The sequence below is a fragment of the Bos indicus genome, chromosome 1, assembly GCF_029378745.1.
Source record: "Bos indicus isolate NIAB-ARS_2022 breed Sahiwal x Tharparkar chromosome 1, NIAB-ARS_B.indTharparkar_mat_pri_1.0, whole genome shotgun sequence".
In the NCBI taxonomy this organism is placed as follows: domain Eukaryota; kingdom Metazoa; phylum Chordata; class Mammalia; order Artiodactyla; family Bovidae; genus Bos; species Bos indicus.
Genome location: NC_091760.1, coordinates 95,512,052 through 95,528,397, shown reverse-complemented (window position 1 = coordinate 95,528,397; position 16,346 = coordinate 95,512,052). Strand labels below are relative to the sequence as shown.

The 16,346-nt window shown below is 38.0% G+C and overlaps 1 protein-coding gene across 6 annotated transcripts in view; it reads left to right on the top strand.

Moving 5' to 3' along the window:
* FNDC3B (fibronectin type III domain containing 3B) overlaps positions 1-15,765 on the top strand; it is a 358,595-nt gene extending 342,830 nt beyond the window's left edge. For all 6 annotated transcript variants that reach the window (XM_019959536.2, XM_070803254.1, XM_019959543.2 and 3 more), the window contains 2 exons: positions 1,626-1,753; positions 12,266-15,765. In XM_019959536.2, the coding sequence (XP_019815095.2) occupies positions 1,626-1,753; positions 12,266-12,577 (440 nt within the window). In that variant the 3' untranslated portion in view covers positions 12,578-15,765. The remainder of the gene's footprint in view (positions 1-1,625; positions 1,754-12,265) is intronic.
* The last annotated feature ends 581 nt before the right edge of the window (positions 15,766-16,346 follow it).

Below are 16,346 nucleotides of genomic sequence, written 5' to 3'. Positions count from 1 at the left end.
GCCTCCAGGGCCTGAGTCAGGGTCTGACTCACATTCTGTTAAGATTTCCCATAGCACCTTGCAGGGTAACTTAGAACCTCTTAGAATCAGTTATGTCCAACTCTTTGCAACTCCATGGACTGTAGCCTGCCAGGCTCCTCTGTTGATGGGATTTCCCATGCAAGAATACTGGAGCGGGTTGCCATTTCTTACTCCAGGGGATCTTCCTGAGCCAGGGATAGAACCCACGTCTCCTGCGTTGGCAGGCAAATTCTTTACCACTGAGACACCAGGGAAGCCCCCTTGCAGGGTACTTTACGGTAAATGCCTTCCCCGTGTTCCCCTGCCCCTCAGTGGTCCAGAAGCTCTTTGACTTCTTCATGTGACTAAGATACTGATGTAAATGGATGTAGACTTGCTGGGTCCCTTGGGTATTAAATGCCCTGGCACTTTGGTGTGGCTTTGCCTTTTAGTTGTAACAGAAGATTCCTGACCATGCTGTGGTTCATAGATTTGTTGTTGTAACAGGGAGGTTTGCCACATTTTATCAGTTAGCTAAATAAGTGCAGGGGTCTTTCCAACACTATCTTTGCCTCTGGAAGTGATTGTTGAGGTAGTTTGATCTTTTGGAAAATACACCTAATTGATAGTCCTTATAGGTCTTGGTGCTTTATCTTCAGGTGGACAGTGTCCACGCTGCCATGCTGTCACGACGTCTTCCTCTCACTTTTAGATTCAGGAGGTTGGCATAGCTGGAGGACTGTGTGGTTGGCTGAGATTCTTTATTTAGTTTTTCCATAAATTACAGCCAACTCATACAAACTTTTTTTTAAAGACAGCTTTTATTTTTCTGAAATAGTATTGTACAGAATTGAAAGTAGAAACAGCTGCCTCTAAAGAATTCATGTAATTTGAAATTTAAAATAAGGGCATTCAGTGAGAGGAGTTACACATACTAGTTACAAAATGGAAACATATCAGATATTAAATATAAGAAAATATTAAAATTTTATAGCCTGTAAGTGCTTTGCTGCAAACTAATATAATTTCACTTTAAACCGGAATGATGAGTCCAGTAGGTAGAAAATTAAAATAAACAAATGTAAGATAACTTTTGCAGGCTTACCTCAAATGCCACCTGCTCCTCAAACCTTTCTTAGACCCTTACATGAACGTGACCTCCCTCCCCTGGAACCAATGTTTTCTTTGTATCTCTCATTCTCATCTGGCCTACATTATGTCTGCTTATCTTTGTTTCATACCTTTCTCTCTGCTTCCCTTAACTACATCTTAATTTCCTTGAAAGTAGTGTCTAGTTTTGCAAAATACCTAACACAGGACTTAATCATAGAAGGTTCTCATTAGCCTTAAGAAAAAAAAAAAAAAAAAAACACGAGAATGCAAGCCAGGTCAAGCAGTTATTAATAGGACAGTGAGCAAAGGACTCTTGGCCAGTGGCTTGAATGCCTTCTCTTGGTAAAGGGTGCCCTGATAGATTTCTAGGGGGCTAGACATATAAACTCCCCTCGCAGGGCAGGCACAAGCACACTCCCCCTCTCTCAGGTCCTCACTAATATTACTGAAATACTGACCGTTTATATGATACTTTGAATTTTTGACCGTGGATGTGTGGATTTGTATTTCAGCACCTCGAGTAACACAGTTAGAAGGAAATGCGTGTGAAATTTTATGGGAGACGGTACCACCCATGAAAGGCGACCCTGTCAACTACATCCTGCAGGTGTTGGTTGGAAGAGAATCTGAGTACAAACAGGTGAGCACCAGCATGTGGCACATGTGTGGCCTGTCGGTCTGGTTGGCTCCTGGCCTCTGCCTGTTGCTGTGAGGATTCAGTGGCAAGTGAACTACATTTTTCTTAAAATTGATCGTGGAAACTGATTCACATGCACCCATTACCTGACTCTCTAGGATATAATAGCTCTAGCTTATGTTCTTACATTTTCAGTTTCTTAAGCATGGTCTCATGGGTTTTAAGTTCTATATTTGTATTTGATATTGCCTGTGATATTCACAAGTATCAAACTATGTATTTATTGAAAACTGTGTCAGTGATTTTACGCTAGAGGGAAAAAGTGTCAACCTAATTACTGAAGGCCCTGTTCTATCTGCCTTTTTTACGGAAGTTATAATTGAAGGATGAGGAAGGAAGAAGATGATGTATCAGCCCTCAAGGCTGTGATTCAGAAGCTTTGGGTCACTGTTTGTTGCCCTTTAATGTGCATAGGATCATATGAGAATCTGTTCATGTGGATTCTGATTCAGTCAGTCTGGGGTCATGGGTCAAGCCCCCAGGTGACACTCATGTTGCTAGTGCATGAACCATGTTTTGAGTAGCAAGCCTATACATATCACGTGATAAAGGATTTGGGTTTATCATTCACTATACCCTTTTTGATCCTGATTATTCCAGAGCCACTCATTGTCTTGTCACTGGCTATGAAAGATTCAGCTACTCTATAGGTTTCCATAACATTCCCAGAAACTTAATAACTACGTGAAAGCAGAATATAACACTGTTGCTCTGTTAGGAAAGCTGAGACCCGCTCCTCACCAGCACTTGTAATAGAGGTGTGCATTTACATCAAACTCCAGTACTCTTGACTGGAAAATCCCATGGACGGAGGAGCCTGGTAGGCTGCAGTCCATGGGGTCGCTAAGGGTTGGACATGACTGAGCGACTTCACTTTCACTTTCATGCATTGGAGAAGGAAATGGCAACCCACTCCAGTGTTCTTGCCTGGAGAATCCCAGGGACAGGGGAGCCTGGTGGGCTGCCTTCTATGGGGTAGCACAGAGTCGGACACGACTGAAGTGACTTAGCAGCAAGAAGTTGAAGATAAATTCCACCTGCCTTCTGAATCTTTATCATAATTTGCAAAAACTTCTTTATTCAGATAAAGAATAAAGGCTCCAGATACACAAAACAAGTAGAAAAAATGATTCAGAGCTTGTGTTAGTTCGCTGGTTAATATCCCTCGTATAATAATAATGTGTAGAAAGAAAGAAAATTTTAGTAAATTTCATAATCCTTTGTTACTATGAAGTGTCAGATTAAAAAGTGAATTGCTTTAAACACATCTTGCAAAAACTTGTTTTAAATATGACAGCCACCAGTATTGTTTAACATCAGTGGATGGTTTTACCAGTTTCCATCCTTCCTCTTAAATAAGAGCAAACGCACTCTTGTTTCCTTTCACCTTAGAATCTCATTTTATACAGTATATTTCACAGTAAATAATTTTTAATTTATTATAATTGGAGACTAGTTTACAATACTGTGGTGGTTTTTGCCATACATTGATGTGAATCAGCCACGGGTATACGTGTGTCCCCCAGTCCCAAACCCCCACCCACCTCCCTCCTATTTCATTCCCCTGGGTTGTCCCAGTACACCGATCTATTTCACATATGGTAATATACATGTTTCAGTGCTGTTCTCTCAAATCATCCCTCCCTCGCCTCCTCCCAGAGTCCAAAAGTCTGTTCTTTATATCTGTATCTCTCTTATGGTCTTGCATATAGGGTCGTCGTTACCATCTTTCTAAATTCTCTATATGTGCGTTAATATACTGTATTGGTGTTTTTCTTTCTGGCTTACTTCACTCTGTATAATAGGCTCCAGTTTCATCCACCTCGTTAGAACTGACTCAAATGTGTTCTTTTTAATAGCTGAGTAATATTCCATTGTGTATATGTACCATGGCTTTCTTATCCATTTGTCTGCTGATGGACATCTAGGTTGCTTCCATGTCTTAGCTGTTGTAAACAGTGCTGTGATGAACATTGGGGTACATGTGTCTCTTTCAATTCTGGTTTCCTCAGTGTGTATGCCCAGCAGTGGGATTGCTGGGTTGTATGGCAGTTCTATTTCCAGTTTTTTAAGGAATCTCCACACTGTTCTCCATAGTGGCTGTACTAGTTTGCATTCCCACCAACAGTGTAAGAGAGTTCCCTTTTCTCCACGCCCTCTCCAGCATTTATTGCTTGTAGACTTTTGGATCGCAGCCATTCTGACCGGCATGAGATGGTACCTCATTGTGGTTTTGATTTGCATTTCTCTGATAGTGAGTGATGTTGAGCATCTTTTCATGTGTTTGTTAGCCATCTGTATGTCGTCTTTGGAGAAATGTCTGCTTTAGCTCTTTGGCCCATTTTTTGATTGGGTTGTTTATTTTTCTGGTATTGAGCTGCATGAGCTGCTTGTATATTTTTGAGATTAATTCTTTGTCAGTTGTTTCATTTGCTAATATTTTCTCCCATTCTGAAGGCTGTGTTTTCACCTTATAGTTTCCTTCATTGTGCAAAAGCTTTTAAGTTTAATTAGTTCCCGTCTGTTTATTTTTGCTTTTATTTCCATTACTCTGGGAGGTGGGTCACAGAGGATCTTGCTGTGATTTATGTCAGAGAGTGTTCTGCCTATATTTTCCTCTAGGAGTTTTATATTTTCTGGTCTTACATTTAAATCTTTAATCCATTTTGAGTTTGGTTTTGTGTATGGTGTTAGAAAGTGTTCTAGTTTCATTCTCTTACAGGTGGTTGGCCATTTTCCCCAGCACCACTTGTTAAAGAGATTGTCTTTTCTCCATTGTATATTCTTGCTTTCTTTGTCAAAGATAAGGTGTCCATAGGTGCGTGGATTTATCTCTGGGCTTTCTATTTTGTTCCATTGATCTATATTTCTGTCTTTGTGCCAGTACCATACTGTGTGGATGACTGTAGCTTTGTAGTAGAGTCTGAAGTCAGGCAGTTTGATTCCTCCAGTTCCATTCTTCTTTCTCAAGATTGCTTTGGCTATTCGAGGTTTTTTGTGTTTCCATATAATTGTGAAATTATTTGTTCCAATTCTTCACAGTAAATAATTTTACATGTGTTACTCTTTCAACTTACCTCAAAGATATGATTGATTTCAGAGTTTCAGCTCACATGGAGAATGGAGGATTTTTTCTCCCACTAGGTTTAGTCATCTTTAACACCAATAGAATCGTCCTATCCCGTAGCATTGTAAAAAAGGGTTAAAGGATGAAATGTTACAAATTTTACAACATATCATTTAACACGTAACAATATTCACTTCCCAGCAGTACATGCATCACTGTATTTTATAACCTTTTCTCCAGCTACCACGCTTTTCCGCTTGTTCTTGGGTAAATGTTCTGCTTCTCAAAGCACACTGATTGCTGTTTTTCATTGAAAAAGCATTATTTATTCAATATCTATACATCAGGCATGGCCAGAGTATAGGTTTATTCAAATTAGATTTCATTGGTAGATGTGCTGCTTTGAATCTTGCTGTTTAATGCTAAAATATTTTAACCCATGAACATACAAATACTAATATACAATTACATATATGCTTCACAATATATTTCTTATAAATAAACAGCTATAAATAGTGTTTCTTGGTGAAAACACAGTTAAACCAGGGCAGGCTCAGTGGATAGGAATTAGCAATCTTCTTGTAACCATGTGTTTCCTGCATTTACCAAGAAATGATTAGGCAGGTAGTGGTACATGAAAAGTCACAGTTGAGTCAGGGACAATTTGTACTGAGTTTTTTGCTTCTCCCTATTCAGTAAGCATTAACTTAAGCATGATGTTTTGAGCCCTACATTCACTTGTTCTGGACACGAGATAGGGAATGAAGCCTGTTTATAGTCCAGAGATAACAGGCTTTGAATTCATAGAGGCAAAGGAAAAGAAAATGAGAGGTCATCAGTGTAGAGCATACACCACGGCAGAGCTGTGGGCTTATAGGAAGCACTGTGTATACTTCAGTTACAGCACTAATCACACAGGATTCACTAATGTGTGGGCTTGTGTTATTCATTTTTATCTTCCCAGGACTGGAACATAGCTAGGCACTCTGTAAATGTTTTTTGCATGCATGAAAGAGGCCTGTTTCAAAGGAACAGGGTGATTTATACTTGCAGTGGGGATGAGAATTAAACTTGACCATAGGGGGGATTTAGAAGTGATATTTGTAACTTAGGTGAAAAAAATCACCCATCATAGGACAGTACGCTTCTGTTCCCCAAGCTCATTTTTTACAGGCAACATATGGCAAGGGCCAAGGCTTTTGCTGATATTTTGCCGGAAACATTGAGTTAAACTCTGTAATTAGCTTTCTTTTGTTTAGCTATCATGATGTAGGGTGAGCAGCTGGTTCTAATTATGAAACAGTCTATTAACTTCAAGTATTAAGTCCTCACCTAAAGTTTTACTCTGCATTAGTATGCATGCATATATTGATTTGGCTTTTCTGCCATTTAAAAAGTCTTTCAAGCATAAGCTTTTTTCAAGAAGCTTGAAAGTTCTTTCCAGACATTAATTGTAAAGCATTCAAGAAAAGAATGAAAATTGTGTGTATGTGCAGGTGACTTTTTTCACCTCACAAGACAGAACATAAGCAGTTTTATAATCAAGAAAGTGAAATGATATACATTTGTGTTCAGACGCAATGATTTTTATATAAAGTGTGTAAATATAAACACTGAAGGTAAGAAAAGGGTAACAAACTATAAGAAAGTATTACCTATTGGGAGCCAAAATTTTATTATTAGTACTGTTGCTGCTCAGATTTATTGCATTAAGAAAACCTTTGAAGCATCTGAAAATTCATAGAGCTCCACCTTTAACTTGATGGCATCTCTGAATTTGTTTTGTATCATTTTTAAAATATAGTATTGGGACATGTATTGATTCTTTGTGGTATCACACAAGGTACTGTGAAGAAAGATCTTCTCTTGACCTTGATGGAATGATTTTAAAGACTTGGAACCTGCATATTTTTTAATGGTTTGCAATTTAATTCCCTAACAGAAATTAAACATGCTATGACTGTCTATTTTCATAAAGGTTCAAATCCAAAGCAAAGTAAGAATAGATCAAGATGGGAATATTTAAAAGCTATTATTTGTCTTACTGACTCTCAACACTTTGTAGGTTTATAGGTCCCTTTAAGTATCTGATGAAGGATATGACCCCCCCCCCACCTTCTACAGAAAAATATTCATGCATACATCCATTTTAAATTGCATATAAAACAAATGTATACTCAGTTTCCTGGAATTCTGGTATAGGACCCCTGATTCATTGAGAAACTCAGGTGCTCTGTACAGTGAGGGCTGCCTGGCATATAACAGAATGGCAGAATCTGTGCTCTCAGAGCTTCCAGTCCCATTGGGGTGGAAACAGCATGCCCCCAAGACGCAGTTCGGTAATAGTGCCCTTCGCGTCCTCTTTGGCTCAGGAGCAACAGTTCCTGCCCAGCACTGCACCCTCCACAGAGGAATCCTGCAGGTTAGTAAATGCCCACTTCAGCAAGGGGCCCAGGAAGGTCACGTCTGCCTTTTGTAGTCATGTGGTATTGGAGGACTTATTCACCTCTCTGAGCCTTGCTGTCTTGTCAAAGTGGAGATGCTAATTCTCCTTTTCAGGGTTACTGTGGACATCAGCTCTGTTCAGTCTTGAGAGGGTGCTGTGCAGATGGTGATGCTGGGCAGTTATATCTCCTTTTCTTGGGAGAATTAGTAAAAGAGATTTCAAGGATTTCAACTACACAGCATGTTACTCTGAATTGAGGGTCACAGATTCTTTGTTTTGATTATCTGGGTATTACTTTAAATCCTCTCACTTGGAGTAAACATGTCAAAATTACTTAAATATAGATTGCACACCAAATCAAGGACAGAAATATCTTTGTAAAAATAATATTGCATGTATACTTACTGTGATATTATGATTGGTTACTTCAATAAAGATAATCTTAGATGGAGCTATGCCTTTTAAATTGGGTTGAGGCAGGAGGAAGAGCCCATAATGGTGCCCCTGTCAAAATGAATGAAAACAAAGGGAGAAGAGGCACAGCCTGCTGCAGAGAGAGGCACAGTCCCATGAAAAGTCCCCTGAACTGTGCCGCAGGCCTGATGACCTACTGACTGTGTGATCCTATGGCTGTGATTATTCTCACAAAAACAACTCAGTTGTCTCAAACCTGTGGAACCAGAGTCCTCAGGAAATGGAGTATTGGGATTGTTTCATTTTGTAGTGTTGTTGACTACTATCAGTGCAATGAAAACAGCTCAATCGTTAATGATTCCATTGTCTAATCATGGCTGTACCTATACCATACCCTGTGCTTTGTGTGGGGGTTCTAATAAATGTTCACATGTACTTATTGCTGGTAATTTTCCTCTTTTCAAACTGTGTGGTATAAGCATATCTACTCTTAAGTATTTAAGGGTTCTAATTAGGGAACATTCGATGAGCATCTTTCTCTGTTATAGCCATGTACTATTTGCTGTGGAAATAGAACACAGTCCCACACTCAATCTATTTATCACATATATATATAAAGATAATAAAAACATTGTGTTGACAATGCTTTTGAAAGGGGTGAGGTCTTCCAGTTAAAACAAGAGCTAAAAGAAAAACATTTACAAATTAAAGCTCAACTTTTGATTGGACTTGTCATTAAAGAAGTTCCCTTCAATTAGATATTCATTTTTCCTTCACTAAGCTTTTTGCCTAAGGGTATGAGAAAAGTAGCATTCCTTTACTTTCAAAACACGTTTTCAGAGATCTTTAGGGAGAGAAGAGATATAAATCAAAAAAATGTATGTAAAGTCTCTATTCAAGATTCCATGAATTGGGTTTCTGGAAAATTAAATATACTTCTGAGCCAACTTTCATAGAAGGAGCTAGCCATGCAAATTCTGGAAACCATAGAAATAATTTAACACTAGATATAAATGAAACTATATCAACTTTCCAAAAATCTCTCACACATCTGTGGGGAAATAGGTTACTAAGTGGTTTTCAGCCATGAGGTCGTCAGTGTGGCATAAATTAAGAGGACACATCACAGAAATGCTGCCCATGTCTTTCCTTGGCATAGTCTGGATTGGGGGCCTGCTTTCCATACTCATAAAGGAAAGGCAGTGGGACCCAGGGTGGGGTGATCTGGAAGTGTTTCACAGAAGCACCAGAGAAGTTATCAGATTCCCTGGGAAGACAAAGTCAGAAGGCCAAGAGAAGTACACTTGGTATCACACCATAGTCACTAGATGAGGACTAACATGGAGGGTGGGTTCAACCCAAGGACATGGAACCAGTGGAGCTGCAGCAGTTCCGGTGATGAGCAGGGGTGAGTTAGATGTGAGATCTCCTCTGGGGTCTACCACTAACTACCCTTATTTGCCTGAGACCTCAAGAAATTAACAGCTCTCTGATCCTTAGCTTTCTCATCTCTAAAATGGGACTACTACTCAGCTGCCAGAGTAATCAGAAGGATTAAATTTGATAAAGAGGACTTACCTCCAGCATAGTCCTTTCACAAAGCATTTGACACAGTTTCTTATTTAATAATCCCTTGTTGGGTTTAAGTTAGGTACTGTTACTGTCACATGCTAAAGATGAGAAAAGTAAGGCTCAAAGCTATTATTTGCCTGAGGTCACAAACCTAGAAAGTGCCAGAGCAAGGACTTAGACCTGGAATCCTGATGCCAGTTCCCTGGGGTTACACAAAAGAGCTCCAGTAGCTACCATATTTCACCCTTTGATAAGTGTGAACATTTCAAGAGGTGAGACCTCCAAAAGGATCGATGAAAGAAATGTATTGAGAAACCTTATAGCTAAAGCTTAGATGGCATCTTTTCTTCAACTCCATCAACATCCTAACTACTGCCACCATAGAGTTAGAATAGATTGTTTACCTGGGCTATTGCAGATAGGCAACCAAAGCTCAGATAGGGGAAGGGACTGGTAGTATGGTGGTCCCTGTTGTTTTGAAGAAAAGACTTGTTTCGAAAAATACTGATTTGAGCATCTAAATTTGGGAAATTAAGTAAAGAACATTCACAATGAAAAGGTCTCTGTAAAGAAAAAAAGGGGCACCATTGTTTTCCTGAGACCACGCACATGATGTTGGGAAATAATCCACAGACGGTATCATCATGGTGTAGTCTGAATGCCTGAATAGCTGGCTGTGTCTGGGTTGGGGCAGTCACCATGACGACAAGTTCATCTTAAAATAGCCATTTAACTAACTTATCATTGGAACAGTGAGCTATGAGAAAGGAGTGATCTCTCAGGATCACTGGGGTTTTCTTACAGCTCTTTTGTTCTTGGCTGCTCCAGCCCTGTTCAGTCTAACCACAGTTGCTAAGACACATGCCACAATCTTCAGAGAGAAACAGAGTAACTCACCTGGAGGAACATGCTTCAAATCTTATAAAAGGGAATAGCAAAAGAAGGGTGAATCTGGGAAATATGAGAAACACAATTGATTTTCCGGGGCTTACTCACTAAACAAAAGTACAATAAGACTCTTATGGCTACTTCTAAAGTTTGAAAAGGAGGGAGGAAAAAATTTTCAAAAGGCTGAATATCAGGTGAACATTGGATGTTCTGATGCCTTTTCTAAACTACAATCTTCTAGCTCTTTCAGTTTGCACAACACTGAATGAGTGGCCAGTGCACTTGTGTTCTCTAATACGATGTCCTGCTTCTTATGGAAGTTTATGTGCTGGTCTTTAGCAACTGAATGTTTGTAGATTCCCACTGACTCTGGCAAGTGTTTCAGACAGAGTTGAGATTGTTGGAAATACTCTCTATTTTCTCGGGAATTTATGTTAATGGGCAAAATTCACAGTTTTACTAAGGTGGCCTATCACTAAAAATGCCCCTATCACTTTTGATCACTGTATGTTAAAAATATATTTGAAGTATTTTAAAATTCTAAACAGTAGTAGTAGTAATAATAATAGCTAACTTTTGCTGTGCAGTTACTTACATACCACCCATGTTTTAAGCACTTTATGAAGCTAACTCAGTGCTACTCAGCTAGAAAGTGTTTGGTTAATTTTACTTTGCTATTTAATTAACCAAATCTCTTTACTGATTTGAGTTTCAGCTAGTTTTTTCCTATCTCTAACATAAGACATGGATTTTTATGTAATTTTAAGGTGATTATCATTTCCTCTAAGTGTTTTGAGTATCAATACCACTTTGATAGAAGAACAAAGTAGAAGAAAAATGGAAAAGGACAGGTTGGTCAAACAGGAAACACTTAAGACAAACCATTGCAGTAAATATTAATTTGTGATAAATAGGACTGCATCAAAAAAATTCTTTAAAAATGATTAGGTAAGCCACAAAACTGGGAGAAAATATTCATAACACATATCTGACAAAGAACTTACATCCAGATTATATTAAAGAACCACTGCAAATTAAAATAGGCAAAACAGTTGAAGACACAGTTCACAAAAGAAGTTATATGAATGACCAAATAAGCACATGAAGAGGTGGGAAACACCTTTAAGCATCAGGGAAATGCAACTGAGGTACCAGTCTCACCCATTAGAATGACTAAAATACAAATGACTGACAATAACAAATGTTGGTGAGGGTGTGAAGCAACTGGAACTCTCATGCTTAGCTGGCAGGAGTGCAAAGGGATGTGCTTGTTAAAACTTTCCCATGCAGTTAGATATGGAGTTACACTCAGCACTTGGTCCAAGATTTGTACAAAAATGTTCATAGTACTCTTACTGTATAAAAACTCCAAACTGGAAATAATGCAAATATTTGTCAAAGAGCAAATGGACACATCAGTGTACAGGCATGTGATAAAATACTTATTCTTCAGTAAAAGGAACAGCTACTGAATTGAGAATGCAGATGAATCTCCTAGGCACAGGAAAGTGCACAGGATTTGATTGTATTTGTATGAACCTCTAGAGCAGACAAAACAAAGTACAGAATGAAAAGTCAAAATAGTGTTTACCTCTTAGGGCTGATGTGAGCTATCTAATGGAGTAGGGTTTCATGGTGTAGCCACTAGTGAATGTCAACTGAGACTTTACACTTTATTTCTGTAATTTGTTTTTGTTTACATTTTAAAAAATTCTGTGCACCAAGATCAGAGAGCCCTTATAAGAATTAAGTCATCTGCTGATTTATAGCCTAAATTATTAAAATTCAGCTAGATGCATCACCATTACTTGTATCAGCTGCAGTACTGATGAGTGCCTTACCTCCTGTCAATATCAGAGTCACTGAATTTATATTTTATTTGGAGTAGGTCAGAATAGTTTATGGATGAAATACAGACTTGGACAAATGCCATTCCATGTACTCTTTGTTGTTATGGAGTTCATTTAAACCAAACCAGTTCTATAAGGACCCAATGTTATATGATTATTACTTCAGAGACCACAGTGTTGTTATAAATTAATTGACCAGGACTTTTCTTTTCTTGAAGGTGTACAAGGGAGAAGAAGCCACATTCCAAATCTCAGGCCTCCAGACCAACACAGACTATCGGTTCCGCGTGTGTGCATGTCGTCGCTGTTTAGACACCTCTCAGGAGCTAAGCGGAGCTTTCAGTCCCTCTGCGGCTTTTGTACTACAACGAAGTGAGGTCATGCTTACAGGGGACATGGGGAGCTTAGATGATCCCAAAATGAAGAGCATGATGCCTACTGATGAACAGTTTGCAGCCCTCATTGTGGTTGGCTTTGCAACTTTATCCATTTTATTTGCCTTTATATTACAGTACTTCTTAATGAAGTAAACAAACCCAACAAAACTAGAGGTATGAATTTAATTAATGCTACACATTTTAATATACACATTTATTCAGATACTCCCTTTTTTAAGCCCTTTTGTTCTTTGATTTATATACTTATTTTACAGATTTAGCTAGGAAAAAAATATCAGTGTTTTGGTGCACCTTTTTGAAATGCAAAACTAGGAAGAGGTTAAACTGGATTAAAAAAAAAAAAAAAAGCAAACCAGATACCAAAAGCTAGCTTATGTTTTCTTTTAAAATTTTCAGATTTGCCTTTATTCTGTCTTCACTGATGTCTTTTGCAAGCCTTTGATTTTTTTTTCCCATGTTACAGTTTAGTAATTTATATTCACCGTTCACTTCTTATGTCTTGATCATCTGTATCTGTGACCGTGAATCACAGCGTGTGTACTTACAGGGCTAGGATTTTGGCATTGTCAGAGTATTACCACACAAAAACCACCACGTAACGGAAGATATGTTCACTCAGATAAGGCTGCCCTAAACAACCATGTTGTCACTCAGTTATTTAACTGTTTAGCTCATCAAAATCAAAATGTGTACTTTAATCTAAAATGTTTTAATAATCTGTATTTCTTATGATTTTAACACTATGAGCTGCCTGTCTAAGAAATCAAGTAACCAAAATGCACCTATAAATTATGGAGCATTGTAGATTTTACCACGTCAATTCATAGCAGTAACTTTTCGAGGGCATTGTGCAATAGTTAGTTGTTTCCTTGTTCAGCTATTTTAAAAGCTGCTTTAACTTGTTTGTCTTTGTATATAACTACTTCTAATCTAATCACTAGAGTTATTATATTCTGTTATGTTTGACCAGAATTATATGACGAGAACTGGTGACAGTTTAGTGCCTCTGCCCATTGTCCATGATTTACACTAATTGTGAGCAGTCTCCTTATATGTCAGCTCATTATTTTTGAAAGATTTGCCTTTAGGCTGTTCTTTGAGGTATCAATGAAGTGATTGAATTTCAGTTCCTTAATTCAGTGCACATAATACTAATCTAACAGCAAATGAAAATTAAAACCCAATAAATTTGTAGTTCCTATTTTTGGGGGTTGACCTGGCTATGTGTGGAGAGGGAATGGTATTTGCTGGTAATAAGCACAGGGTGTTTGGGGGTCAAGGAGCCTAGATTCTCTCCCTGGATCTGTCACTAACTTGCTGCGTGACCTGAACACGTCACTTTACCTCTCTGTGCCTCAGTTTTCCCATGCATTAAAAATAAAAAATAAAATGGGGATTCTAATGTTTGTAAGTGCTTTGAGATCCTTGATCAACAGGTGCTATTGGAGTGCAAAGTGTTACTCTTGCATGTTTATTTTCATTCATGAGATTGTCAATTTTAACCCAAAGTCATTGGATTATGTATATGAAGTCCATAATGTTTGCGTACCTCAGGGACATTTAAGAGTTGGAGGTGCAAATATATTCCAAAAGGGTGCAACAGACACAGTGTATCCCCCTGCTTCTGTTTTTGTATATTTTTGCTACTTGGTTTTTCTTGATCATAGCTATTTTGTGCTTGGTCTATGTTGTCTTAAAATGCAGTATCCTGTACTAGCTTATAATATTCCCATACCAAAGTCATGGGGAAACCAACATTATTTTGTTTTTGGTTTATTTATACTATATTCTGCATACAGTACTTTAAATGCCAATTACAGTGCAATCTTTATTTATTGTAAAATTTTTTAAATGTACTTATGTACTAATTTTCCCTTGTAGCATGTTATTTTTTTGTGTTTTATACTTTTGTAATTTTAGGTCAGTCTTGTTCCTTGGCAACATCTGTAGTATTATCATTCTTCTGACATTTTCTTGTGTTTTTAAAGATAAAGAGCATCTAGTGCATTAAATGCCAAAAAAAAAAAAATCCATTATCAGTGATTGAAACGTTTACATGTACCCAAGAAAAACATAATCATCTCTTTAAAGAAAGTGCTAAGATCAATGAATTATTCTGTGTGCCTACATTGTGATGTAGTAGGTACTAGAAAGTTCTGTATTTTGTTATTGACTAGAATAACTAGTTTAATTAGCCTTGCAAACTGATGGCATCAAGGTAAATATATTTTTGCCAAAGTTTCTGGCCTTCCAAAACTCACTCCACTATTAAATGTGCATCACGACCCACTATAACAACTGCATCTGCATTTTCTGAAACAATCTCATGCCTTTGGGGAGAAGGCTTTTTTTTTTTTAAATAATGAAGAGTCAACTGAGTACAAGAACCTTGTCTGCAGGAGAAAAATAAAATCCCTTTTTGGAAACACTTCAGAACTGCTGCTATAAAGAAATTCTCAGAATTGGTTGGAATTTTTTTTTATGAAATAGTACTTTAAGCCAAAATTGCTATGACTATTTGATCTTTGAGATTTTCATACTGTCTAACCCCCAGAAAGCTGAAGTGTGTGAAACACTAGCTGACGGCACTTTATTTTATTGCTCTCCATTGTTGACTGTTCATTATAATTCCTCAGTCAAAAAGTTATCACACTATCCGGCACTATTTTATATTACAAATATTATGTATATGTGATATTGATATAGAACTATATATTGCCATTACACATGACCAATAAAATAAAGTGTTATGTTAACCTTCTCTCTTTGCCCTTTTGCAATATGTAGGAACGAGTGAGTGGCTTTCTGATGCTCTATATGTCAAACATCCTCTCTGGCACAAGAAATTCCAGTCATGTGAAGCAAAATTCCCTTTGTCCTCAAAGAAATTGTTTAAAAGGAAAACTTTTTTAAAAGGTTTTTTGCATATTATCTGCCTTGTTCTTATCAACTTGAAATGTTGGCATTTTCTAACCATGTTTTGTTGGCTACAGTAATTCAGTATTCCTGTCAAATTTGAAAAGTGCCCTAATTGAATGTGTTTGAATGTTATCCTTGCACAATTCTTTAAATTGAAAGACAAAATGTTTTACCTCACTGTTGGACATACATTCCAAGCTTTTCAACTTTAGGAGAAAAAAAAAATAATCATGTTTTCCTGTATTGTAAATTTTAGACTATTTCATATACATTGTATTAAAACTGCCATATCAATTTTAATGTATAGATTTTGCAAATACTATGCTATATGTAATACCTAACTGTATCTGTAGTGTATATGTAATATATTTATGCCCAATAAATGTTTTAATTCTTTCTGACTTAAGTAGGGTTCTTCTGCCATGAATAGGATTGCTTTTGTTGTTGTTGTTACTTTTTAAATACTTAAGCCACACCCCAGAAGTTGTAAATTCAGATGCCTTTAGAGGCCAGGCAGGTGGCATAGTGCAGGGAGCTTGCTTTGCCATCTAAAGGGGTGGCTGCCACCCTGCTCCTGGTTGGGGTCCTGCAGGTCGGCCACCCACAAACATGTAGGCTATTTTTTTCAAAAGAGGCTGCAAGTCCAGATCTCCCTAAATGGGCCAACTAACATGCGATTGCGGACAAGGCCCACGGGCAGCCAGTTCTTTTTCAGAGTGTGTGTAGATAAAGTACGCTTATTCTAACGTGTTATCCATCTGCCAAACTCAGGAGCCCAGGTCTGCCTCTTCACTTAGCACCTGGGATGCTCCTGCTCTGTGACAGACTCGCACAGTTCTGACCTCCCCCTTCCCTCCTCCAGGTCCCGTTCAGCAACAACAGCAGCAATAAAGTAGATTGTTTTGCTAGGAATCCCTACTATCTTTTTTCCCCCTGAGGGAAAAATGATTGGGGAAACTTTATAACTCAAAGCTCTCTTTCT